At 53.3% G+C, this 24,934-nt stretch overlaps 1 protein-coding gene across 3 annotated transcripts; it reads left to right on the forward strand.

The window, feature by feature from the left end:
- The first annotated feature begins 291 nt into the window (after window positions 1-291).
- Window positions 292-24,033, forward strand: BCL6 (BCL6 transcription repressor). 3 transcript variants are annotated; one of them, XM_062210232.1, is made up of 10 exons: window positions 292-344; window positions 10,922-10,960; window positions 11,733-11,904; window positions 13,787-14,008; window positions 16,328-17,305; window positions 17,865-18,049; window positions 19,274-19,441; window positions 20,388-20,518; window positions 20,608-20,745; window positions 22,835-24,033. In XM_062210232.1, the coding sequence occupies exons 3-10, from the start codon at window positions 11,744-11,746 to the stop codon at window positions 22,976-22,978; spliced, it is 2,127 nt and encodes a 708-aa protein (XP_062066216.1). In that variant the 5' UTR covers window positions 292-344; window positions 10,922-10,960; window positions 11,733-11,743; the 3' UTR covers window positions 22,979-24,033. The 3 variants fall into 3 exon arrangements, with proteins under 3 accessions (XP_062066216.1, XP_062066235.1, XP_062066226.1); XM_062210251.1 differs by lacking the exon at window positions 292-344 and adding an exon at window positions 1,541-2,487; XM_062210242.1 differs by lacking the exon at window positions 292-344 and adding an exon at window positions 9,648-9,734.
- Window positions 24,034-24,934: the final 901 nt, after the last annotated feature.

Consider the following 24,934-nt stretch of genomic DNA (forward strand, 5'->3'; position numbering starts at 1 on the left):
CCCACGTGATGGTGGCGGAGCAGGCCGTACCATCGTCGCCGGGCCGGGGAGGGAGGGCCGCCTTCTGGCCCCTCGAACCCCGAGCTGGAACCCCCAAATCCGAGTGGTCTGTCTTGCGAGGACTTTGAAATACGCCAGCTCGTGGAAAGAAAGTGCGGCTTTGGGGGCATTTCATGGGCCGGAGGAGGCAAAACTCCCGGCGAGCTGACACCGAGTCCTCCCCTGCCACGCGGCAATGGTAAAGTCCGCAGCTCAAATTCCGAGAATTGAGCTCTGTTGATTCTTAGAACTGGGGTTCTTAGAAGTGGTGATGCAAGAAGTTTCTAGGAAAGGCCGGACACCAGGTGATTATTGCTGTTGCTGCCGCCGCTGCTGCTGCTGCCGCCGCCGCCGCTGGTGCCGCTGGTGCCGCTGCCGCCGCCGCTGCTCATAATCATTATTTTACCTTTTAATTCTTTTTTTTCCGCTCTTGCCAAATGCTTTGGCTCCAAGTTTCCTATGTGTATCTATTGATATGAATGTATATATTTATTTATTCTAGCTGTCAGGTGTTAAAATAAATGCCGAAGATTAGTCCCACGTCTCTCCCACTCGAGGATCTAGATTTTTATGTATTTATTATTGTTGTTGTTGTTGTCTTTGAGGGAACCGGCCGGTTTCGGGAGGCTTTGGCCACCCTCCCTTGTGTTGTTTTGGTTTTTCGAAGAGGAGGTGGAGGAGAGGAAGGAGGGGAGCTAGGGGGCGGCCGGAGCGGAGAGGAGCAGACCGTGTTCGGGGGGTGGCTCGGGCCAGTCTGGGGCTGTGTGGCCGCAGACGGCGCAGAGGACGCGCGCTCGCGCCCTCGGCTTCTGCTGCTGCCGCTGCTGCTGCTGCTGCTGCTCCTTGCGTACGGCTTGTGATCGCGCTGGATTCGTGCGGCGGTGTCTGTCCGCGCCCTCTCGCTTGCAAACCGCCGGCCTCGCTGCTCGCTGCTCGCTCCTCGCTCCGGCCTCGCCTTCCCTCCCTCCCTGCGCCTCTCCCTCGCCTCCCCTGCCTTCCCCTCGGCCCGTGCTCCCGGGGAACTCCGGGAGGCGAGGAGGGAGGCTGCCCGCTCGCTCGCTCGCCCCGCTGGCTCCCTTCCACCGGCCTCGGTCCCTCAGATTCCCCGCCTCCGAGCCGAGCCGAGATTTGGGAGGAAAAAACGCGAGCGAACTCCGCGGGTGTTTGGTGTTGGCTGCTGCCGCCGCTGCCGCTGCTTTTTTTTTTTTTTTCTTTTGGTCATAAACCCAGATGAAGTATCTGTGCCTGCGATTTCCTTTTAGAGCCGTGGTCTTCCTAGCGAGGGACGAGTGCTTTGGTGGTCCCCGTCCTCTGGTGTTTTGGGGAGGTTTAGCTCGTAAGGGGGCGGGGGTGTTGAATACTTTTGGAAATTATTTTTTCTTGGTTGTAGTCGAGGGAGCCGGGCAGCCCCGCGCGCTCCCTTTGCTCATCCCGAGGAGACGGGCTGATGGTGGGACAGGGATTTGGGGGGGACCGGGGGTGGGAAAGGGGTGCGCGTTTGCACCTGCGGTGCCTCTCCGCATGCGGGGACTCGGGGCACCTTGACAGGACAGCCCAGGCGAGCGAGGAAGAGGTGGCGGGATTTCTGGTGGCCACGGTGTTTGTATTTTGGGCGCTGCGTGACTCTGTGTTGGCTCCCGATGGCTGTTCCCTCCTTTTCCTAAATTCTATTTTACTTTATTTTTCCCCCCCGTGGTGCAAGCTCTGTATTTAAAAAAAAGGCAACTACGGGCCTGAGCGTGGCGGACGCCAGCAGGCTTCGGAGTGCCGAGGTCCTCACTCCGGGCGAGTGGAAAGACCGAGCCCGAGCCCGCCCAGGTTCCTGACCGGCAGGAGCCCGGAGGGGGAGAAGGGCACTCTGTGGCTCTGCCTGGGGCACCGAGTGCGGGTGGAGCGGGCGCCAAAGGGAGAGCTTTGTGATTTTGAAAAAAAAAAAAAAAAAAATAGACTAAGAGGTTGGTTGGATTTGCAACCTGTGGCTCTCCTCGAGGGAGCAGGAGTAGGGGAAGGCAGCGTCGGCCCGGGGCGGGAGAGGGTAGGGAGCTGGAGCCTTGGAGATGGGCTGCGCTCGGGGGGCGACAGCAGCGAGGGGCCACCCCGCTGCCGGAGGTAGTGACCGTGCTAACTGTCTGAGAACTGCGGGTTGCGTTGCCTTTCTCATGCGGCGTTATTGGAACCCTGGCGAAAATTGGAGCTAATGTTGCAATGAGTTTTAAACCTCCCCCATAGGAAACGACACAAGCCACCGGATTTCTGTTCTTTTCTTCTTTTTTTGTAAGGATAAAAAGACCCCCCTGTGTTGTATTCCTTCCCTCGTGACGGTTCAGACTTGGCAGAGTGGCTGGCGGAGGTCCTGACAGCTGAGTAGGGACCATGACCCAAGACGGGCGCAGAAGCTGTTACAGGGTCCCTGGCTGCCTCCAAAGGCCAGTCATCGCCTCCAGAAAAGTAATGCCTTCTTTTGTGGGTCCCCCCACCCCAATCAGTTTGTAATTTCTGGGAGGAACATGTTGTAATGCTTTAAAAAAAAAAAGATAAAGTAAAGTGAGCGTCAGTAGATGCAATTTTTTACTGTCCAGAAAAAAGTGGGGCAGGAGAGAGGGAACCAGGGAGAGAGCTGTTTAGAAATACAGTTTGTGGCTCTGAGCGATGCCACCGGCTTCCTCTACAGAGACTGACAGTTTCCCTTTTTCTTTGCAAGGTGTGTGTGGTTTTGATAAATAAATTGAGAGAGAGAGAGAGAGAGAGAGAGAGAGAGAGAGAGAGAGAGAGACTGGCAATATCCATCAGGAGACAGGTATCTATTTTGCTCACTATTTACTACCGAGAGCCCTTGGCACTGGAACAGAACCTCGTAAATCTGCAGCCCAAGTTGAAGTTCATCTGGCCCTAGTCCACACACTATTCCTGGAGGTAACAAACATAAGCTCAAAGGAGCGAGGTGAAATCACATTCTCCCTTTAAAATATGTATTTCTGTTAAAAATTGATACTTGTCTCTGAGGGAGGGAACAAGTGGGGAAAAATTCAGGAGATGGGCATTCCCTCTTTAAAACATTGTAGTTGAGTCTCCAAGCCAAAATAGAAACCTGGAGATGGGAAAGAGTCCCTCTCCCTCGTTTATAAATAGAAGTTTCCAGTCTACTATTTGGAAGACTCTCCAATACTGCAGGCAGCCTTAGCCGATTTTAAGGGAGTGCAGATAGTAACAGCAAGGCTAGATGCTTTTCACACCAACTAGGCACCTCGGAGGAGGAGACAGCCAGGAAAAGCAGGGCTTCTCCGATTGTCCTTTTTCTCTACTGGTCACTTTAGAGAGGTTTTACCCGGGTGCTTTCTGGAAACTACTTGTCTGGTTTCTTCAGGGTTCGGTGGACAGAGCTGGGACTCTCAATTCTTAAGTTGTCTCTTGCTGAGTCCTTGCAGGGTTCCAGTTGCTGGTTGAGTAAATGGTAGCCATGACCAGATGTCAAAATCCTTCCTTCCCTCTCTGTCCCCTGTCGGTAGCCATGCTCAACAACCTACTTTGTTGTGAAAAACTTGAGAGCCCTAGGAGGTGGTGCAGCAGCGCCACCCCTCGGTGGGTGAAACTACTGGCCAAAGTAAAATAATCTGGAAAATACGGTGAAGGGACCTTATGAGGCACTTTGAAATTTTCGGGCAGATTTTTAAAGATTTAGGGAGAGCTACAGCATTTTTTGAGAGGTGTTTTGCAGTCCCCTCTCATTGCAGTCGAAAAACTTTGCTTTCCAGCTCTATTGGAATCCCAATAGCCTAGTTAATCATTGTGTGTGAGGGGGGGTGGGGGGGTTGCTGGTGGGCTTGATTTTGGCGAGTTCTCCGGGCGGGGAGGTGGGTCCCCGTCCCCCTCTGGACGTGACCTCGCAGACCACCTGAATTTCGCTGCCCGTCTAACGTTCAGATGAGGAGGATTTTTTTTTTTTAATAATAAAATAAAATCCCAAACCCCCACCCCTGGTGCTGGAAGCAACGTGATTGTGCTGGCGGCAGTGGCTGTGGGGGGCGTGGGGGCAGATCTGTCGCTGGCGTGGAGAAGGACAGGCCGCTCGGCAGCCCGCCGGGAGTCCGGGTAGCGTGGCGCGCGCGGGTTTCCAGCGCTGCGCAACAAGTGGGCAGCCGCCGCAGCCACCCAGCCGCGGTGCTGAGCTCCGGCTGAGCCGGCCTGTTTCTCAGCAGCTGGAGGGGAGCCAGGAACGACTCCTCCCAACGCTCCCCGCCCCCCACTCCCAGCCCAGGCCGAGAGCGGCGGCCCCACCGAAAGACCACCCTCGGTCCCCCGGCCTCCCTGCTCCGCCGGTCGGGCGGGGAAGCGCAGGTGCGGGGTCCCTTCCCGCGGCGGGGGTCTGGAGTTTATCCCCCGACGTTCTTTGCTGGGCAGACAGCGTTGTTTGCCAAGCACCTCCGCTCATGCCATTGAGTGGCTATTCAGTTTCATGAAGACGAGTTCATCCAGTACGTTCAGCTCTTCGGAAAACAAGTCAACCTACAGTTGCGCGAAGGCAGTGCCAGCTCCCGCCATGTGGTTGCTACAGGTGTTGCGCATCGCGAAGATCGGAATTACGCGCACTCCATGAAGTGTTTTCCAAGCCTGGGTTTTTGGAGGCAACCACACCCCCCCACTTCCAACAGAAAAAGTGTGCGTGGTGGCGGGGGACCGGGTGCGGATGGCTGGGGCCGCGGGCGACTTCTCCGGCGGACTGAGCCCGCCATCTAGTGGTGCGTCGGAAGGCCCTCGCCTAGGGCTGGGGACAGCGACCCTTTCACCTCTGGGTCCCCCAGGAGCCTGGCGAGGTGCTCGGTCTGACAGACGGAAGGCACCAGCCTCTCCCCCAGAGGAGATGGCACTCGACCTCCAAAAGTTTTGGCCAGCCGGATGGAAATGGCAAAGGCCCGGGTGCTTGGGTCCCGCCACGTTCGGTCCGCGGCGGACAGTGTGTCTCCACTGAAAACCCTTAAAATAACCCGCTTGGAGCGCACCAGCTATCTGTGGCTGCGGGGCAGCCGGGAGTGAAAGGAGGCCGTCCGTCCGGGAGCTCAGGGCTTTTAGGACGTAAGCCCTTGTTTTGTGATTTGGTTTTGTTTTGTTTTGTTTTCCACTGTTGAGCAAACAGGCCTGGCCAGGGGGCCAGTGAGTGGTGAATTCGTAACCGACCTGGGACCGATGTTTAACTTCTGAATTGCAGCTTTAGTGACTTCCAGCCAAGGGCGAGTTTCTCTCAGCTCCTTTGACGCGATCTAAAGGAAAGAGAGCAGCAGCCAGAGCTGTGATTTGAACCCCTTAGGCCGCCATGGTTGCCAGTGCACGTTGGAAGCGCTTGCCTAGCCGTCTCGGAGGAATTTGTGTAGGAAGCAAGGCCTAAGCTCTTCGGTAGCAGACCCGAGAAGCCGACTGTGGCGCCTAGGGCTGGGGCTCGGGTTGTGCCTGTGCCAGGCCTCAGTCCGCACACCTGCGGAGGTGCGCCTCGCTGCGCCCGAGCCCTTCCTTTCTTTGCTTAAGGGCCTGGAGAGAAAGCAGGTGTGCGCGTGTGGACGGGTGCTGTGTGTGTGTGTGTGTGGTGTGCGCGCGCGTCCAACGGACGGGCAGAGCGTAATCCTCGCAGAATTTGCGCCACGATACCTCCTGGGTCAGGTTTCCCTTTCCAGAGCCCTGCGACTTAAGATGGCAAACGCGCGTCCGTGTGTTGGCGGCCCCTAGCGGCGGCCTGCGCGCTCTGCCCGCCGGAGACGCCGCCGTCTCCGCTCTCCGCCCCGGCCCGCGGGGACCCAGTTCAGCCTCCCTCTCTCCCTCCCTCCCTCTCCCTCTCTCTCCCTCTCTCTCTCTCCGCGGGAGCTGTCTCGGGCAGCGTCGGAGAAACGCGCCTCTCTGTTCGGGTTGGAAACGAATCTGGGGACGTGTTGGAAGCGCGGTCAAGTTTGACTCATCGCTTTCCAAGGACAGTTAGTGCCTTCCATCTTCATTAACGTGAATAAAGACCTTGGCTGACTTCTGTGCAGATCGAATTTTTAAAGGCATTGTTTGCTTGGAGAGATCTTGCCTCTCCCTTCCCCCTGCAGGCTTTTTTTTTGGGGGGGGGGGGGCGGGGAAGGGGGGCGAGCGCGCAGGGCTCGCAGGCCGAGCCCGGTGCAGCCAGGCCAGGACTGCCGAGAGATCTGTGCCCAGGGACCTGGTTTGTTGGTCTTGTCTGCCGGCCTTGTGGGAGGCTGTCCGGAGCCGGGCGTGCGGGGAGCGTCCGTCCTGCGGCTCCTCTTCAGATCTTGGTGATAAAACACAGCCCTCTATTTTATTGCATTTCCTAGAAGCTTTGCAGGCTTGCAGGAGCTGTGCTGGCCGCAAACGTGACACAAGGGAAAGTCAGGACACAATGTCCCCGAACACCTCGGTTACCCAAAGTGGCTGCCGAGGCCGTGGCGTTATCAAATTCGCTTTGATCTGCTGTCTGTCCTTACCCGCTTTACCCCCTCGCCAAAGCTTGCTCTAACTAAGAGTGTCCTCCCCGCCGCCTCCCCCACCACCGCCGAGCGAAAACAACGTCGCGATTTGACCCCACGCCCTGCCGCCGGACCCCAGCGGCTAGACTTGAGCGGCTCCTTGGCCGAGACGCTGCTGGGCGAGGGAGCGCTCGGGCGGCAGCCAGGGTGCGAGTCCTAGGGCCGCAGCTCCAGCCTTGTTAAAATTCCTCGTTCCCGGCCCCGAACAGTGCTTTGCACTTTCAGATCCCCCCTTTGGATTTTTCAGCGAGTTATCGGAGTGATTAGATTACCAATAATCCAACGGCCAGCCAGGATGGGGGTGGGGTGGGGGTGGGGAGGGAGTGCCAGGCGTTCTCCAAATCGGGAGACTCTTGCCAAAGTAGGTCAATGGGCAGGAGGGGCGGGGCGGGCAGGGGCTCGTCGGGTTCAAGCCTGGTAGATGGGCTCCCTCTAGCGTTGGGCAATGGTAAAAACACCCCTAGCTGCGAGCTCCCGGAACCACCGGACTCCTCGTTTCCAATAAGGGCGCGGACTCGCTCCTAGCTCCCCGGATTCCCAGCCCCAGCCCGTATTAAATTCCACCTTCTCTTTCACCTTTTGGCTGCCGGAAGAAGGAAAGAAAAAGCCACAAAATGGGATTTTTGAGGCCCAGTGTTCTCGGACCGGCCCGGACCCCCGCCTCCGCCGTTCAGGAGGGAAGCGCAGCGCGGTGTGACGCCGGTCGCTGGATTTAAGAGGGGGCTGCGGCCTCGGAGGCTGTCTCTGGTGCTCCCAGCTCACCCCTGGGCCCCCGAAAGCGCCCCCCGCCCCCGAGACTGCTACCGAGACCACTGAGGAGATGGCGCCCAGGACGGGCACCCGAGGGCGAGGCAACTTTGGAGTGCGCCAGTGCGCACGCTGGGGTCGGCGCCCGGGCCTCGGCCGAGTCCTAACCGGGTCTCCACGGCTGGGGAGAAACCGGACCCAGAAATCTCGCAGTCTGGTTCGGTTCGGCCCGGCAACTCCCATTCTAAAGACTTTGGGCGGAGACCAAGCGGACTTGGAGTCCCCTGCTTGCCTACGTGGCGGGAGGGTCTTTCGGTTTAGCTGGCCTCCCACTTGGTCCGGGCGCGCAGGATAGAGACCCTTTACTCGAGGGAGTCTATTTCTTTGACCTTGACGTCTTACCTAACAGTTCCCTTACACGGGGTGCGTGGGGTAGGAAGGGAGGGGAGAGTGGTTGGGAGCAAGCAAAAGGAGGGGAAAAACCGGTGCGCGGCGGAATGGGGCAACCCGAGCCTCAGATCGGACCCGGACTGCTGGGTTCTAGACCCCGGCTCTGCTGCTAACTTGTCTGGATCTCCCCCATGTAGAGATGGGGCGGTGGGGTGGGGTGGGGACCGGGCTAAGCGAACTCCGAGAGCCCTGGAAGCGGCCCGGGCCGAAGGATTTAGGGGAAAGAGCGCCGCGTTCCCCGCGAGCCTCCCCCGGCGCCGCCCCCCTCGCCGGGTGAATCCCCAGCGGCCCGCGCCGCGCAGGCGGCGATCCTGGCGGCCGTCGGGGGCCGGCAGCTTCCTGGAAAGTTACTTCTCGCTGGAGCCGGCGATAGGCAGAGAGTGTTCTGTGAAATCCACAGAGCCGAGTTCGACTGCGTTCCGGGAATGAGAGGGCTGTGCCATTCCCCTCACTGCCCCCTGCCTTGACGGCGTAACAGGAAAAAAAAAAAAAAAAAAAAAAAAAGCAGGCATACACACAATGTTAGCTACCGACGTGCACCCAAAGTTTTATTTGAATGTAACTAAATTAAGGGCCGCCGCAGGGACAGCGCCGCGCCTTGCGGGCACCTCCGGGCGGCTGGGCAGCGGCGGCCGCCGGTCCCCCCGGGGGTGGGCGGTCTCTGGAGGACAGGTACGGTGCGGTGGGGTGGGCGAGCCTGCGCAGGCTAGCCCCGGCACGCCAAGCTCCGGGTGGCGCTCCGACGTGTGCGCTAGGGCAGGGGGCCGCCTGGTGCGAGCCCCGCCGTGCGCGGGGAGCAGACGACGGGGTCTTTCGCTCATCTCGCTCCCTCTCCTTCCTGCTGCGTCTCTCTCTCTCTCTTTTTTTTTCTGTTTCCCCCTCTTTCGTTCTGCTCCAATGGAAAAGCTCCCTTAGAGGTTCTGCTTTATCGAATAGACGGAAGGAGAGCGCCCAAGCAGGCAGCCCCGGGGGTGGGGTGGGGTGGACGCGACGAAGTTTAACTCCCTCTGGGACGCAGCTGCCTCGCGGGGCTTGGGGTTCGCGCCCGAGTCGTTGTCAGTTTCTTGCTGACAGCCTTGCCGTCGTGGCGATTTGTTTTTGTGGGGTGAGTTTTGTGTGTGGAATTGGTGGTAAGCAGAGTGAGTGGTCTAGGACTTGGCTGAAGAGTGGCTTTGAGATCTTGGCTAAGGCTGACCCCCTCCCTGGAGCCCTCCCCTCCCCCGTGGGAAGTCGCAGTTGTTATATAAGAGACCAGAAGGGGTGGGAGAGGACTAAAGCGTCTGAAAAAAAAAATTAAATAAAAAGTACAGATGGTGCTTGCACACCTACAGGGGGGAGGCGACGGTGCCGGCACACACCTTAACCCAGGCACTCCGTAACTGTGGGGACACACTTGGGACCTGGGTCCCATTGTATGCAGGTTTGGTTTTTGTCCAGCTCAGGGCAGAGGCTTCAGGTGAAAAGCCCCGGTCTTATCTGACACTGGGCACAGGGGAATTGTGCTGTTTGTTTCAGTTGGCAACTGGCATGAATCATTGCCACTTGTCATGGTGAAATGGCAAATCTGGGCTTCCTGTGCTTCCAGAAGTCTGGGACTGGAAATCCGCAAGTGAGCCGGTGGTTGGAGCTGGTCGAGGGGCAGGCGAGTGTTTGAGGAGCTCTTCCTGGGGGGAAGAGGAGGCTGTTCACAAATAAACCGCACATGGTCTTCAGCGTTCTTTGATCGCCAGGGATTTACCACCAAGTGGATGAGTCCCTCTGGCCATCTAGAGCTGGGATGGGGAGAGGAGGCGCTGGGTTCTTTTTGCCTTTTTCTGCCCTCTCCCTCCCCCACCCCACCCCGCCCTTCCTCCAGTCCCCCATCACTCACGTGCACACACTAACCTTGAAGCCAATGCCAATGAGTGACTGGCAGTTGGGAGCACAGAGAAATATCCGAGTGCTTGGTCACAGACTCAAGGAAAACTCTCGTTTTAGAGTGCTCATTGGGTAAGATTCAGCTGCCTGGAATGGGGCAAAGTGTTGGGGGGGGGCAGGGGGCGAATGAACTTAAACATGAGATTCCCCCACCCCCGGGGTGCTGCCTTGCATGTTCTACAGCACGTAGCTGGATTTGGAAAGGGGACAGGAATCTAAGCCAGAAGACCGAGGGCCAGGCCACCAACCATCTACGTGGCCCAACATGACCTCACTGGCCTCGGGTCCCTTTTTACCCAGAAAAGAGCTCTGAAGGGCTACACTTTTCAAAACAGGAGAAAGTGTTTCAGATCTTGCTGGGTTTTGCAGCCCACATTCCATCAAAAATGAGAGGCCTACACCTGTGCTTTTAATGACTTTGTTTTAAAGAAACCAATTTGGAGAGGGTATATAATTCATGAAATCTCTTTAAGGTTTAGTGCTCCCCAGATAGTTCTGCAGCTAAACCACACAGTTAATTCTTTCACCAGCAGGGAGAAGCGCAAGCCTGGAAGCCTTCGCACTCTGTCTGGTCTTGGGCCCAGGAGGGAGGGGAAGAGGAAACTTGGAAAAATCTAGCAGAGATTCCTAAGGAATGTGTAGACACGCCGTGTTAGGTTGTCCTCTGCAGATTCTGCGTTCAGTATGACGTGATTCAGACGGTCAGGAAATACCGCCCGTCTGCTTGTCCCGATCAAACCCCCGAACCCCCGAGTCTGCTTTCGTCCTCGGTGAAATAGGGATAAAGATCATGACCCTGTGACCTTGTGGGATCATTCCATGGTCGGGAAGATAATAGTTGCACAGGTTTTGAATAATATCCAGCACATTTTGGCCCCAAAGGATCATTATTAGTAGTATTAATGTTGAAATAACTACTTTTCCTATTTTTGTTTCTTTCCCATAAACTCCAGTGGCCTTTGGATGGTACACAGTTTTTACTTTGGAAGGAAAATGTGTGTGTGTGTGTGTGTGTAATTAATACAGGCCATCGTATTCGCAGTACCTAGGATAAAAGCGTTGTTATCACATAACGTTGGGTGCCTGTTGTTTCCGTAAGAGCAGAACTGGAAAATGTTTGCTAGCTTGTGGTAAAACCACACCAACTGGCAGGCTGCAACTATCAAAGCAAAACTAAATGCGTGTGTCCTAAAATAAGACCACAGTGGACAATCTCACACTCATTAAGTCCATTTCTGTTTGTTCTCTTCTCTTTGTAGGTTTTAAGCAAAATTTTGGACTGTGAAGCAAGGCATTGGGTGAGTCAATTAAATGATATGCTTTAAAATGTCGCGGACAAACTTTGTTTTGAATGTGCCAGTGCGTGTGTTTCTGTGACTTTGTCACCATTCATTAGATGGGACAAGTGATAACCGATTCCTTCTGTCCCACCCCTTGCTCTCACTCCTTTACCGCTGCTGTGACTGTCAGTCATTTCCTCACCCATTTCTTAGTTCAGACTAACTTAGATTCCCTCTGTTCACCGGCAGTGAGCTAGAGCTGAGTTCCTGAGGGTACCAAGTCTAACAACTCTTAAGCCTAATGCAGTGAGATACTGATGAAAGCAGCTGTGATTTGTGAGTGCTTGCTGTGGGCTAGGCACACATCTCTAATTGTTATGACCACCTAGGTATTTTTGAGAACCAAAGCATAGAAACAGTAAGCAACCTGCTCCAAATCACACAACTAGCAAAAGGGCCACACTAGGCGGGTAACAGCTAAAATGTGATTTCTCTCCATTGCAACTCTCTCACTGCTTCTCAGTGCCTAGCAGCGTATTAGGTGTGTTGCAAAAACACTCAACAAATACTCCTTCCCATCCGCTTTCCCCTAAAGAGCTTTCTAGCTCAACCATGTGGTGAAGAGTGTTCACGCAGTGACGAAGACTAATGACAGAGATGAGACCCGAATTGCATTCCATACCTTAGCGGGTAGAGCCACCTGCTCTGCTACTTCTGGTCAACAGCAAACAGCTTCTTGAGAACTAATAGGATTTTGATTCTTTTCTTTTTTTTTTTTTTTTTGTTTCAGGTGAAGACAAAATGGCCTCGCCGGCTGACAGCTGTATCCAGTTCACCCGCCATGCCAGTGACGTTCTTCTCAACCTTAATCGCCTCCGGAGCCGTGACATCTTGACCGATGTCGTCATTGTGGTGAGCCGGGAGCAGTTTAGAGCCCACAAGACAGTCCTCATGGCCTGCAGGTGAGGAGCTCTAGAAGGAGAGGACGAGTGAAGCCAAAGGCAAACTGTGGGGCTGGAAGCCAGGCAGGTGGAACACGGAGGCCTTTTGTCCTGTCTGGGCTGGTGTCTCCCTGGTTCCCAGATCTCTGCACATGGCCTGGCACAGTAGGCTCCCTTGCAAGTGAATGAATGAATGCCCTTTCAGGAAAGAAAGAGTTTCCATTCTGTGCACTTAGTAGGGGGAGACATCATACATAGCCACAAGAAAAAAATGAGTTTGGGGCAAACATGGAGACTAATTTCAGTTAAGCAGTGAAAAATGAAAAGTGAGACTCTCTAAGTAGTTTAAGCAAGTTAATTTGAGATCTTTTGCTCTGTTATGCTGTAACTATAGTTATTTTATGCTGTAATTGAACATCCATGGATGCTCAGAGTGTATTTAAGAGTTAAAGTAAGCCAGTGAATTCTTCCGATTTGTCAAGTATCTAAAACTCTTGGAACAATTTTATACCACATCTTCTCCCTGGATCTTCCTGATAGCCTTCTAAACTATGGCTAGCATGAGTGCCTCCATTTACAGATGATAAGAGAAAGGCACTGGTGGACAAAGTGACATACATTCAGCAATCTCTATAGAGAACTTATCCAACATTGACAAGCACCTGGTTTTCCAGGGTGGAGAGATCAGAGGTTTATAGAAATATAAAGATCGGCCGGCGCCGCGGCTCACTAGGCTAATCCTCTGCCTTGCGGCACCGGCACACTGGGTTCTAGTCCCGGTCGGGGCACCAATCCTGTCCTGGTTGCCCCTCTTCCAGGCCAGCTCTCTGCTGTGGCCAGGGAGTGCAGTGGAGGATGGCCCAAGTGCTTGGGCCCTGCACCCCATGGGAGACTAGGATAAGCACCTGGTTCCTGCCATCTGATCAGCGCGGTGCGCCGGCCGCAGTGCACTACTGCGATGGCCATTGGAGGGTGAACCAACGGCAAAAGGAAGACCTTTCTCTCTGTCTCTCTCTCACTGTCCACTCTGCCTGTCAAAAATTTAAAAAAAAAAGAAATATAAAGATCATAGATAGTGTGTGGTAAAGGCTTACACCGTGTGGGGTACCACTCTCTACCCTTTACATTGTCATTCTTGCACACCCTGTAAGGAAGACACTATTATTCACCTTACTTTGCAAATAAGGAAGCCAAGGTGCAGAGAAGTTTTGTATCTCAAAGTTGCCTGGCTGCTCGCTGGTAGAAGTCTGGCTTACTTATGCCAGCCAATCAGAAAGAATAGAATCAAGACGACAGCCCTGGATTCTGGGTTCTAGTTCAGTACTTGTTCTGCCACCAGACAACATGGCCCTTGAAGGCATAGCTTGAGATTTGACTCAGACCTTCTAGGAATAATTGACCTCCTGATAATCTATGGACTTTGAGAAAAGCAGTAGAGTTTAGATATAGGCATGTTTTAATTCATTTGTTATCTATTGGCACCTTCTCCTAAAAAATAAAGTAGACTCTTTAATGGTATTTCAGTGGAGCAAGAGGGGAAATGCTTATCCCAAAGATACAGACTAAGAATAGTCATTGCAAATGGGTGCTAAATTTAACTCTGATAATCCATGCAGTTAAGACTAAAAGAGAGACAGACTCTTTGACTTTGAGACTATCATTTAGTCTCTCCGATCTTAGTTTGCTCCTTTGTAAAGGTTCATGGTTGTGAGTGGCACAGGGTAATATACACAAAGTGTTTAATGATTCTAAGGCACGGTGAGCGCTCCATAATGTCAGCTATTAGTAACTGTCATAGAAATTCTGGAGCTACGTCTCTGAGAGGGGCTGAGCGTCAGTGCTGACTGCAATCCAGCACAGGTTCTCTGTGTCTGCTATAAGGGGACATCTGTTTCTTTCACAGTGGCCTGTTCTACAGCATCTTCACAGATCAGCTGAAATGCAACCTTAGTGTGATCAATCTGGATCCCGAGATCAACCCCGAGGGGTTCTGCATCCTTTTGGACTTTATGTACACATCTCGGCTCAACCTGCGGGAAGGCAACATCATGGCTGTCATGGCCACAGCTATGTACCTGCAGATGGAGCATGTTGTGGACACCTGCCGGAAATTTATCAAAGCCAGGTAAGCTGCCACTTAGGTGGGAGGCATGGAGAAAGAAGGCGGGATTCCTGATCAGCAGTGTTTAATAGGCATAGGTATTTGGTACTGTGGTTAAGATGCCACTTGGGATGCCTGCATCCTGTATCAGATTGCCCGAGTTCAGCCTCCCATACAGTTCCTTGCTAATGAACACCCTGGGAGGAAGTACTTGGGTCCCTGCCACCCATATGGGAGACCCAGATGGAGTTCCTGAATCCTAGATTCAGCCTGACCCAGCCCCAGCTATTTCAGGCATTTGGGGAATGAATCAGCTGATAGGAGATCTCTGTCCATCTTCTATCGCTGTCTCTCTGCCTTTCAAATAAAAATGAAAATTAATACTTTTTTTTAAAAAAAAGAAACCCTTAATAATTCGTACGTACAAAAAAAAAAAAAATAGTCCTCCAAGGTACGTTGCAACCTGCATTCCCAGTGTTACTATGTGCTTCTGCCCATCTTAACTCTGTGCTCCAAGCAGACTTGACTCCTTGTTGCTCTCCAGACATGTCCTGTGCATAGCTCTCTCCCAATCACTTCCCATGGCACCCATCCTGGGTGGTCACACTTGGATGCTGGCTAGCCCTCTCCCTTCCTCTTCTCTTCTGTGTCCTGTCCTGAGGGATTGCGTCTGTCCTTGAGACCTTCCTTCTATTTTAGTGTTTGCCTATATTTTTTAGTTCTTCTTTACGCTTCTCTTATGACTAATTACCTACGTGCCTTCATTGCCTGCCAGACGGTGGATGGTTCAGGGTTATAGGCTATTCTGTCCTACAAGGAGGACATTTGTTGAATAGAATGAGTTCACTGGTCTAATGCCCTACCTGAGGGCTGGCAAGGCATGACTATCATTTAAAGGTCCAAAGAATTAAAAGAACTTTGCTAAGTGGGACAGAGATTCAGGGCTTAATTTTTTGAAAACCCTTTGATCCAACTGTTGTAGGACAATTGCATCCTTTCAGATGGGTTTTGGCCTATGTTGGAACACCTTCTGGAGACAGAAACTCAGTGTTCCCAGAGCCCCATGGCCTCGCTTGGACCTTTAGAAAGCTCCTCTGTATGACGCATTGACTTCTGGTTCCTTTAGCCTTCGCTTATGGGTTCTAGCTCTGTTAACTGTGATCCTGATGAGCTGGCCTGCTCTTCACTCACACAATGTCCCTTCAAGTATGTGCAGCCAGTGCTCTTGTCTCCTGTGGGTGCTGATAGTCGTGAGAACATTACTGCTGTCATTTAGCAGGACTTTATATGGAGCAGTCTTTGAACTTGACTGGTTAAGTAACTTGCTCCAGGTCATAGAGCTACTAAGAGGCCATTGGGGAGTAAACCAGGCCTGGCTGTTCCAGGGTCAAGGCCTCCTCACTGGCGCTTGCTCTCTGTTCTCCGTCATACCCTTCTCCATGACTCCAGCCAGCCTATGGGCAAATCCTTTTTTTATAAGGTACTAGATGTCCAATGTTGTGGCCCCAGCACTGCATAAATTCTTCCCTCTCCGATTCCTGAGAAATGGAGACAATAGTACCTCCCTTTCGTTCCTTGCAGGATTTTGCATGGGTGAAATGAGATAAGGGCTTTAAAAGCATTAAGTAAGTGAGAAAATTCTATCACATTGGAGAAGTTATAGATTCATAGGTACGCGTACATATATGCCTTAAGCACATGAGATCATGTCCAATTAGGCACAAATTTTGTGAGTAGCTCACTTCCCTTCTCTGGGCTTAGTTTTCCCTACTGTAAAGTAGATTGCTAGACTTTTTTTTTTTTTAATGTTTTATTTATTTGAAAGGCAGAGCAACACAGAGATAGATGGGGTGGGAGGGTGGTGGAGGAGAGAAAGAGAGATCTTCCATCCACTGGTTCACACTCCAAATGGCCACAATGACCAGGGCTGGTCCAGGCAGAAGCCAGGAGCCTGAAACTCTATCCTAGTCCTCCATATAGGTGCAGGAGCCCAAGCACTTGGTCTATCTTGTACTGCTTTCCCGGGCATATTAGCAGGGAGTTGGCTCCGAAGTGGAGCAGCTGGGACTCAAAGCAGCACTCTGATAAGGGATGCCAGCATCACCCACAAGCTATGCCTGTTCCCACGAGCCTACATGGCCCACAAGCTAAGCCACTGTGCCACAGAGCCAGCCCCATAGATTGTGTGACGTCTAGCCTGAAGGCGTCATGCTGGTCCTTCTCATCTCCGGAGCCACATTCCCTGCGTCTCGCTGCCTCGGTTACCTGGCAGTGCTGCTGGGAGGGCGTCTCCTGAGCAGTGCTGACCGGGGGCCCCGGTCCCTTCTGTCTTTCCTGCCACAGTGAAGCGGAGATGGTGCCTGCCCTCAAGCCTCCTCGTGAAGAGTTCCTCAACAGCCGCATGCTGATGCCCCACGACCTCATGGCCTACCGTGGCCGGGAGGTGGTGGAGAACAACTTGCCGCTGAGGAACGCCCCTGGGTGTGAGAGCAGAGCCTTTGCCCCCAGCCTGTACGGTGGCCTGTCCACACCCCCCGCCTCCTACCCCATGTACAGCCACCTGCCGGTCAGCAGCTTCCTCTTCTCCGACGAGGAGCTGCGCGACGCCCGCCTGCCCATGGCCAACCCCTTCCCCAAGGAGCGGGCCCTCCCCTGCGACAGTGCCAGGCCCATGCCTGCTGAGTACAACCGGCCGGCCCTGGAGGTATCCCCTGGCGTGTGCCACAGCAGCATCTACTCACACTCACCCAAGGAGGCGGTCCCAGAGGAGGCTCGGAGTGACATGCACTACAGCGTGGCTGAGGGCCCCAAGCCGGCTGCCCCCTCGGCCCGGAATGTCCCCTACTTCCCCTGTGACAAGGCCGGCAAAGAAGAAGAGAGGCCCTCCTCAGAGGATGAGATTGCACTGCACTTCGAGCCCCCCAACGCGCCCTTGAACCGGAAGGGTCTGGTCAGTCCCCAGAGCCCCCAGAAATCCGACTGCCAGCCCAACTCGCCCACAGAGTCCTGCAGCAGCAAGAACGCCTGCATCCTCCAGGCCTCTGGCTCCCCGCCAGCCAAGAGCCCCACCGACCCCAAAGCCTGCAACTGGAAGAAATACAAGTTCATTGTGCTCAACAGCCTCAACCAGAATGCCAAGCCGGAGGGGCCCGAGCAGGCTGAGCTGGGCCGCCTGTCCCCGCGAGCCTACACGGCCCCAGCTGCCTGCCAGCCGCCCCTGGAACCCGAGAACATCGACCTCCAGTCCCCGGCCAAGCTCAGTGCCGCTGGGGAGGACTCCAGCATCCCGCAAGCCAGCCGGCTCAACACCATCGTCAACAGGTGATTTCCGGGGCGGCCTGCGTCTGAGGCCAGGCAGTACCTTGGCAGGTTTTTGGGCTCAATTTTCTTTGGCTGTACTCTTCTCTCACATGAAATGCTGAGACTTTTAGCAGTGTGGGATCGGTGCCTATGGATTAAATTAGCCAACGTAAGGAAGTGGGTTGTGCCTCAATATGTTTTTTCCTAATGGGGGTGGGGAGGAGTTCTCTTCCATGGCAGAATAATATTCCACAAATCCCAGTGGTCCTGATGTGGCAGCAGGGGACCCTCATACCTTCCTTGCACTGGGGGTGGCTGTGGGCTACAGTACCAAGGGGAGACACTGAGACTGGGGGTGGGGTTTGGGCTCGGTTTGACCCTGGTCAATGATCTCCCTGCAGGTGCCGATTGGAGGTAGCTTGAGTTGACCCTGGGGCCCCAGAGCCATAGTTGGAGAGCTCAGCTCTGACTTCTGGGCTTGCCTGGGCACAGCGGGGATAGGATGGCGTTGAGCTCAGGTGGAAAGCTCCGCCCTCTCCGCCCTACCCCGTGCTAAGCCTTTCCTTCCTCCTGCCCACAGGTCCCTGACGGGCTCGCCCCGCAGCAGCGGCGAGAGCCACTCGCCTCTCTACATGCACCCCCCCAAGTGCACCTCATGCGGAGCTCAGTCCCCACAGCATGCCGAGATGTGCCTGCACACCGCTGGCCCCACGTTCCCCGAGGAGATGGGCGAGACCCAGTCTGAGTACTCGGACTCCAGCTGCGGTGAGTCCCCTTGCCGGGGAGAAGGGGCGCCCCTGTAGGCCGGAGGTTCAGTGTTTCCATTGTATTGACACCACCGTCTAGGCTTGGGAGAAGTGGCATGTTTGGAAGTCGTCAACCCAACACCCTGCTCTTCACCTCTTAGGGAACTGGGATGACCTAAGCGAGGGATGGGCTCAGAGAGTTCATTCGGGGTAGTGGACACAGGCCAAGCAGACTTTGGCTCTTCCTTTCAGCAACGGTAGCTCGTGTGGCAGCCTCTGAGTACCTACACTGTAGCCACTGATTTGTATGTAGATTAGTTTTCCCTGCATCCGCTACCAGCCCTGGGAAGTCCCTAGCGTGGAGCAGGACTCGGGAAACGTTAGCTGAGTTAAGTGAGTTTAACTGCATTCATAAACTGACATCTCTAGATAGTCAGTGCCTGGCACCCCTGTTTTTTTTTTATTAACCAGATAAAGAAGTCTAACTGTTACCCCAGCATTGGCTGCAGTACCACTCAGCTAGCCCAGGAAGGCCTAATCAGAGCTAAATCACCAATCATTATAATGAAAGAAAAAAAAAATCCACTTGCCTATACCAAGAGGCTTGGCGTGGGGTCACCGGACGGCTCCCCCTACCCCCTGGTGGTTTGCCATGATCTGCCTGGCTTCCTGCGCTCTGGGCCTCTGCTTCCACGTCCACCATCAACTTTGGTCTTCCGGTCACACCAGAGTTTTCTAAGGGCAGGAAGTCCAGATGTGCAAGTGTGGACTTGCGTGTGTTTTGTTGTGTGTTGTGTAAGATGCCCTTGTAAGGTGGGCAGGGCTTTGGAGACAGAGGCATGGAACGTGCTCAGGGGCTTGCCCGGGGGCCTCCTGCGTCTGAACGTAAATAAAACTAGACCCCTGCCCCTATGAGGAGAGGCAGTTCCCCAAGCTCTCAGGTGAGGGCAGAGCTCTGCTGAGCCTTCCTGGGACAGTGCGGCGCCAGGAGGCCCTCTGGTTGAAGCTTCCCTTCTGTTCTGTGGTAGCCAGTCCGTCTGCTGTCTCCAGCCTCTGTGACCAATGCCCTGAATGATCAGAAAAATAACCTCCCCACAAGGCTTTGGCTTGGGGTTCACTCGAATGCTGGGTGGGAGGTGGTCTGGGGGCTCGGCTGTGCACGGAGGGGGGAGGTGGCTGCAGAGGACAGAGGCCTTCGAGCCCGCCCTGGCTTGCTCATGCTGACCTCCTGTCTGTCCCACAGAGAACGGGGCCTTCTTCTGCAATGAGTGTGACTGCCGCTTCTCCGAGGAGGCCTCACTCAAGAGGCACACGCTGCAGACCCACAGTGACAAACCCTATAAGTGTGACCGCTGCCAGGCCTCCTTCCGGTACAAGGGCAACCTCGCCAGCCACAAGACGGTCCACACGGGTACGGCGCCGCCCCGCCCACCTCAGCTCGCCTGCATTCTTGGGGGCAGGAGAGGGAGAGGGCTGTAGAGAAAGCCGGGGGTGGCCGTGGGACCCCGGAGTGAGGCAGGGAGCAGGAGGGCCTTCACCCTGTCTGGTGGTCACCTCGGGACGTGATCCCTGCCTGCGCTTCTTTCCTCTCGGGGGTCCTGCCCGTGCTGGGGTCCCACTGTATGGGGTAAGAGGTCAAGTAGGTTAGGTTTTGGCAAAGCTAGAGACACATTCAAGGTCTCTTGATTTCCTCCAAGCACTCGCTCCTTGTCACCACCCACTGCCTCACCACGTGTCCTTTAACCCGACTGCTGTCCTGGGTTTCCTCTCCCTGGACACTTTCGATGACTTCATTACCCCAGAAACTTTCCATGCAGGAAGGCTCAGCCCTTCGGTTGGCTTCCTCTGCTGTGGCCCGGGCCCCACCCCTCTTGCCAGTGGAATCCAGCTGGAGTTGCCACAAGCGGAAACGGGTGTTTGCTCTGAAAGGGAGACAGTGCAACAGCTGCTTGTGTCTCCCAGGCAGCAAGCTGTCGAATGAATCACACTTATGTCCCAAGACAGCTGCAAGAGCCTGCCCAGGTCACCGGCATCAGCCCCTCCGGGTCCAGAGAGGGAAACTGAGGCATAGGGACGCAGATGGACTTGTCCACGTCCCACAGGCAGAGGGGTCTAAAGGCCAAGCTGCCTCTAAGGGGACGACCCCCTCCGGTGCCCCACGTGGTGTCTCCACCTTGCCGCTGCTCGCGTCCCTGGTCTCATGCAAAGGGTGCTGGTGTGTGAGAGAGGAGGAGAAGGAAGGAGAAAGCCCAAGTGGCTTTAGTGAGGGACAGCTTGCTTTGAAATGCAGGGGCCTGGGATGGTGGCACTGTCCCCACTGAACATGGCTTTCCTTCTCCCCTTTCTCTTGGCAACAGGTGAGAAACCCTATCGTTGCAACATCTGTGGAGCTCAGTTCAACCGGCCAGCCAACCTGAAAACCCATACCCGAATTCACTCTGGAGAGAAGCCGTACAAATGCGAAACTTGCGGAGCCAGATTTGTGCAGGTGAGCAGGGCTCTGCAGCTCACGAGGGGGCTGCCGGGAGGTCTGCAGCCCACCCACCACAGGTGCTCACACCTTGCCCATCCATGCAGGTGGCTCACCTCCGTGCCCACGTGCTCATCCACACTGGCGAGAAGCCCTACCCCTGTGAAATCTGTGGCACCCGGTTCCGGCACCTTCAGACTCTGAAGAGCCACCTGCGAATCCACACGGGAGAGAAGCCGTACCATGTACGTAAACCTCTTATGGCACTGGCCAGCCTGGGAGAGCGGGGGATGGGAGGCGGAGGGTGGGGCCACACAAGTGGAGCTGGAGGGGCTCCAATCTCAAGCACACAGCGGAATGACTGCTGTACTAATGGTTGGAAGACCAGGATCCGAGCCTGATCGGCCCAGGTCTCCATGTGCTTCTCTTTACAATGGGGCTACAGGTCTTGGAAAGAAAGTCCAGACTAGGGATGCATAGATTTAGAGACCATTCATTTATTGCACAAATATTTACTGAGGGCCTACAGCTGTTGTGTGCTGGAGGTATATTTGAGAAGAGTTAAGGTGATTGAGAAAGAATTGTCTTAGGAGTAAAGGAATGTTGTAAGGAAAAGACAAACAGAAAAGGCCATCTTTAGGAAGCAGATGTGCCCAGCTGTGTAGCACAATGCCATGGATAGGCCACTGGGATTGTCATGTTCTAGAGCAAGGTCTTGGCAACTACAGCCTGTGAGCCAATTTATGACCATTCCATGGGCAAAAAATGGTTTCTATACTAAAAGAAAACAACCAAGAGCAATATTCTGTGACCTGTGCACACACTAGGGGACTTAGAGCCCAGTGTCTGTAAGTGGAGAGTTGTTAGAATTCAGTGCACATCCATGCTCATCGGCACCCACATTGCCAGGACTGCTTTGAGGAGTTTGTGGCATCACCCTAGGTGATGATGGGCACAGCAAGTGATCAGCAAGTGGCTAACTCACAGTGCAGGTGTTAGCCTGGAGAGCAGGGTTATTTTTACTCACTTGTTTATCCGGCTTTGAGTGATGCCGTCTTCCTTACTGCTGGTGCTTGGGAAAATTAGTTGTCCTCTTTGTCATTTCCTCATCTGTAAAACCAACCTCAGAATAGTGGCTGCCTGATGGAGGGATAGTATTAAGTTCACTAGTTCATTCAAGCCCTCTGTTAAGAATGCACTAAATCTCTATTCTAAGGGCTTGCTGGAATTTTGGCTGGGTATCAGAGCTGAGAATGATCTTCGGTGTCTACTGGCCCAGTCCCTTACAGAAGGAGAGTCCGGGCCCAAAGACAGAAGCAATGTGGGGGACACACAGCAGTGGGTGACATAGATACAAGAGCAGACCTCTCTACTCATGGTCATGCTCCATTTATTTGCTTTTCTAAATCTGTTTCCATTTTCACTTTAAATATATTCTCTATGTGAGCATGTTTTATAATAGTTTTAATTTTGGAATAGATTTGGATTTATAGAAAAGTTGAGATTGTACAGAAAGTTCTCAGATGCACCAGGCTCTCCTAGTGTTAGCATCTTACTTAGTGTCGTGTATTTGTCCCAAGTTGTGAACCAGTGCTGATACATGATTAGGAATTAAGTCCATACTTTGAATTGTCTGAATTTTTACCTACAATACCATTTTCTTGGGGTCCAGGATCTCATCTGGATGACTCCATTACATTTTCTCATCCATTTTACTTTTAAGTAACTTTTCCACTAACACTATTACTACCCATCCATCGAATCCAAGTGAGGATAGTAGAATTGCTAATGGTTCATTAACTTTTCTGGGAAGCCGACACTCTGCAAAGGACTCTAACTACATTTTAAAAGATATTCCCTAGAATTGAAATTTTTCATGACATCAGACTAATATAGTCCAGTTGCCCAAATGTGTTCAGATTTATTGCATAATTAGTATATGCTGCTAGACAGAGGGAAGATGGCAGAGAGTGCTCACTGACCTCCACGTGATGAGGGCATTAGTGCACCAGGGTGGCTGTGTGGCAAGCCTAGATCTCACAAAAGTTCAAAGGAAAGGGGTTATTTGCATGCTAGATTGACTCAGAAAAACCTGAGCAATTAGGGGAACTTGCATCTGATTGGCATTTGGGTGTTGAACTTGAGGAGCAAGGCAGGGAAGAGACGTGTTAGCATGATGCCTACTTTTCTGTAGTAGAGGCTGCACCCACACGGGTTCCTAAGCTGGCCTTTGGGAGGGGAGGGCTGGCCCAGTCTCCCACAGGAGCAACCTCTGAGCAGAGGCGTGTGTCTGGGTCGACGGCAGCTAACAGGTGGCCTCTTGTGTCCCTCCAGTGCGAGAAGTGTAACCTGCATTTCCGCCACAAAAGCCAGCTGCGACTTCACCTGCGCCAGAAGCATGGCGCCATCACCAACACCAAGGTACAATACCGCGTGTCGGCCACCGAGCTGCCTCCGGAGCTGCCCAAAGCCTGCTGAAGCATGGAGTGCCGCGCTTTCCTCTCCAGCCCCTTCGCAGAACCTACCCAAAGGATACTGTAACACTTTACACCGTCATCCCTTGATGCAGTGCCTCTTTCATCCACTAGTGCAAATCATAGCTGGGGGTGGGGGTGGGGGGCGGGGCCGGGGGCGGGGCGCCGTGGCGCTCCCCTGCCCCCACTGCCATAAAACATTAAGAAAATAATATTGCTTCTTCTCCTGTGTGTAAGGCGAGCCACGTCAGCACAAAGCAGAATCATTTTCTATATCAGAGCGGGGAGTACGCAGAGTCCTGACTTGACTTGGTCTACAAAATGGGGAATGTGTATGTTTTGTGGGAACAGATGTTTCTTTTGTATGTAAATGTGCATTCTTTTAAAAGACAAGACTTCAGTATGTTATCAAAGAGAGGGCTTTAATTTTTTTAACCAAAGGTGAAGGAATATATGGCAGAGTTGTAAATATATAAATATATATATAAAATAAATATATATAAACCTAAAAAAGATATATTAAAAATATAAAACTGCATTAAAGGCTCGATTTTGTATCTGCAGGCAGACACGGATCTGAGAATCTTTATTGAGAAAGAGCACTTAAGAGAATATTTTAAGTATTGCATCTGTATAAGTAAGAAAATATTTTGTCTAAGATGCCTCGGTGTATTTGTATTTTTTTGCAAGTGAAGGTTTACAATTTACAAAGTGTGTATTAAAAAAAACACAAAAAAAAAGCTGCAGAAGGAAAACTGTGTAATTTCGTTCTAGTTTTCAGTTTGTATATACCCGTACCACGTGTCCTCCCGGTGCCTTTTTTCACAGAAGTTTTCAATGATGGGCGAGTGCGCGCCGTCCCTTTTTGAAGTGTAGGCAGACACAGGGACTTGAAGTTGTCACTAACTAAACTCTCTTTGGGAATGTTTGTCTCATCCCATTCTGCGTCATGCTTGTGTTATAACTACTCCGGAGACAGGGTTTGGCTGTGTCTAAACTGCATTACCGCGTTGTAAAATATAGCTGTACAAATATAAGAATAAAATGTTGAAAAGTCAAGTTGCCTTGTTATGGAGGTTTTTCCTTGGGTTGGAATGGGACTTTTTTTTTTTTTTTTTAAAGATTTACTTATTTGGTTTGAAAAGCAGAGTTACAGACACAGAGGGAAGAGAAGAGATCTTCCATCTGCTGGTTCACTCCCCAAATGGCTGCAACAGCCAGAGCTGGGCCAGGCTGAAGCCAGGAGCCAGGAACTCCATCCAGGACTCCCACTTGGGTGGCAGGGACACAAGTACTTGGGCCATCTTCGGCTACTTTCCCAGGCACAGTAGCAGAGAGCTGGATTGGAAGCAGGGTAGCCGAGACTCAAACCAGTGCTCCATCTTGGGATTTGGCGTTGTGTAGACAGCGACCTAACCAGCTGGGCCCTGGGAGGGGCTCTTGAATGGAGCTGGTGTCCCCGCTTGACCATGGGACGTGCTCTGGCCCGAGAGGCCGCTGCTTCCTGTCAGCCTGTCAGACCTGCCTGGAGCTTGTCCCTGGTAGCTTGGCACAGAGCTGCACTGGGCTCCCGGCGCGACAGCGGAGAGCGGACTTCAGACCTTGGCCAGGAAGAAATCAGGTGGGGGGTTTGGGTGGACCACCCACTCAACTCAAGGCTGAGCTTTGGATGACTTCAGTCCTCACTCTCCTGACAAATTACGCTCGAGTTTGCTGCCTCTGGGCTCAGGCTGCCCACTCTGTGGAGTGAGAAGGCTCCCCCCACCCCTGGCTTCATAACTCATCTGTGTCTGGTCGGCTCCACGGAGCAGTGAGAAGGCATCTGGCCCCAGTCCTACATTCCCCGGTCTCGGTGCCTCTGGAGTCTTTCTGGGGTCTGCTGGGTGACTGACAGACGTCTGTGGGCTCAGAACAGCTGGGCGCCACCAAGCCAGCGTCCACCCCCTCCCAGGAACCCTGC

This window comes from Lepus europaeus, chromosome 2 (assembly GCF_033115175.1).
Source record: "Lepus europaeus isolate LE1 chromosome 2, mLepTim1.pri, whole genome shotgun sequence".
Lineage (NCBI taxonomy): Eukaryota > Metazoa > Chordata > Mammalia > Lagomorpha > Leporidae > Lepus > Lepus europaeus.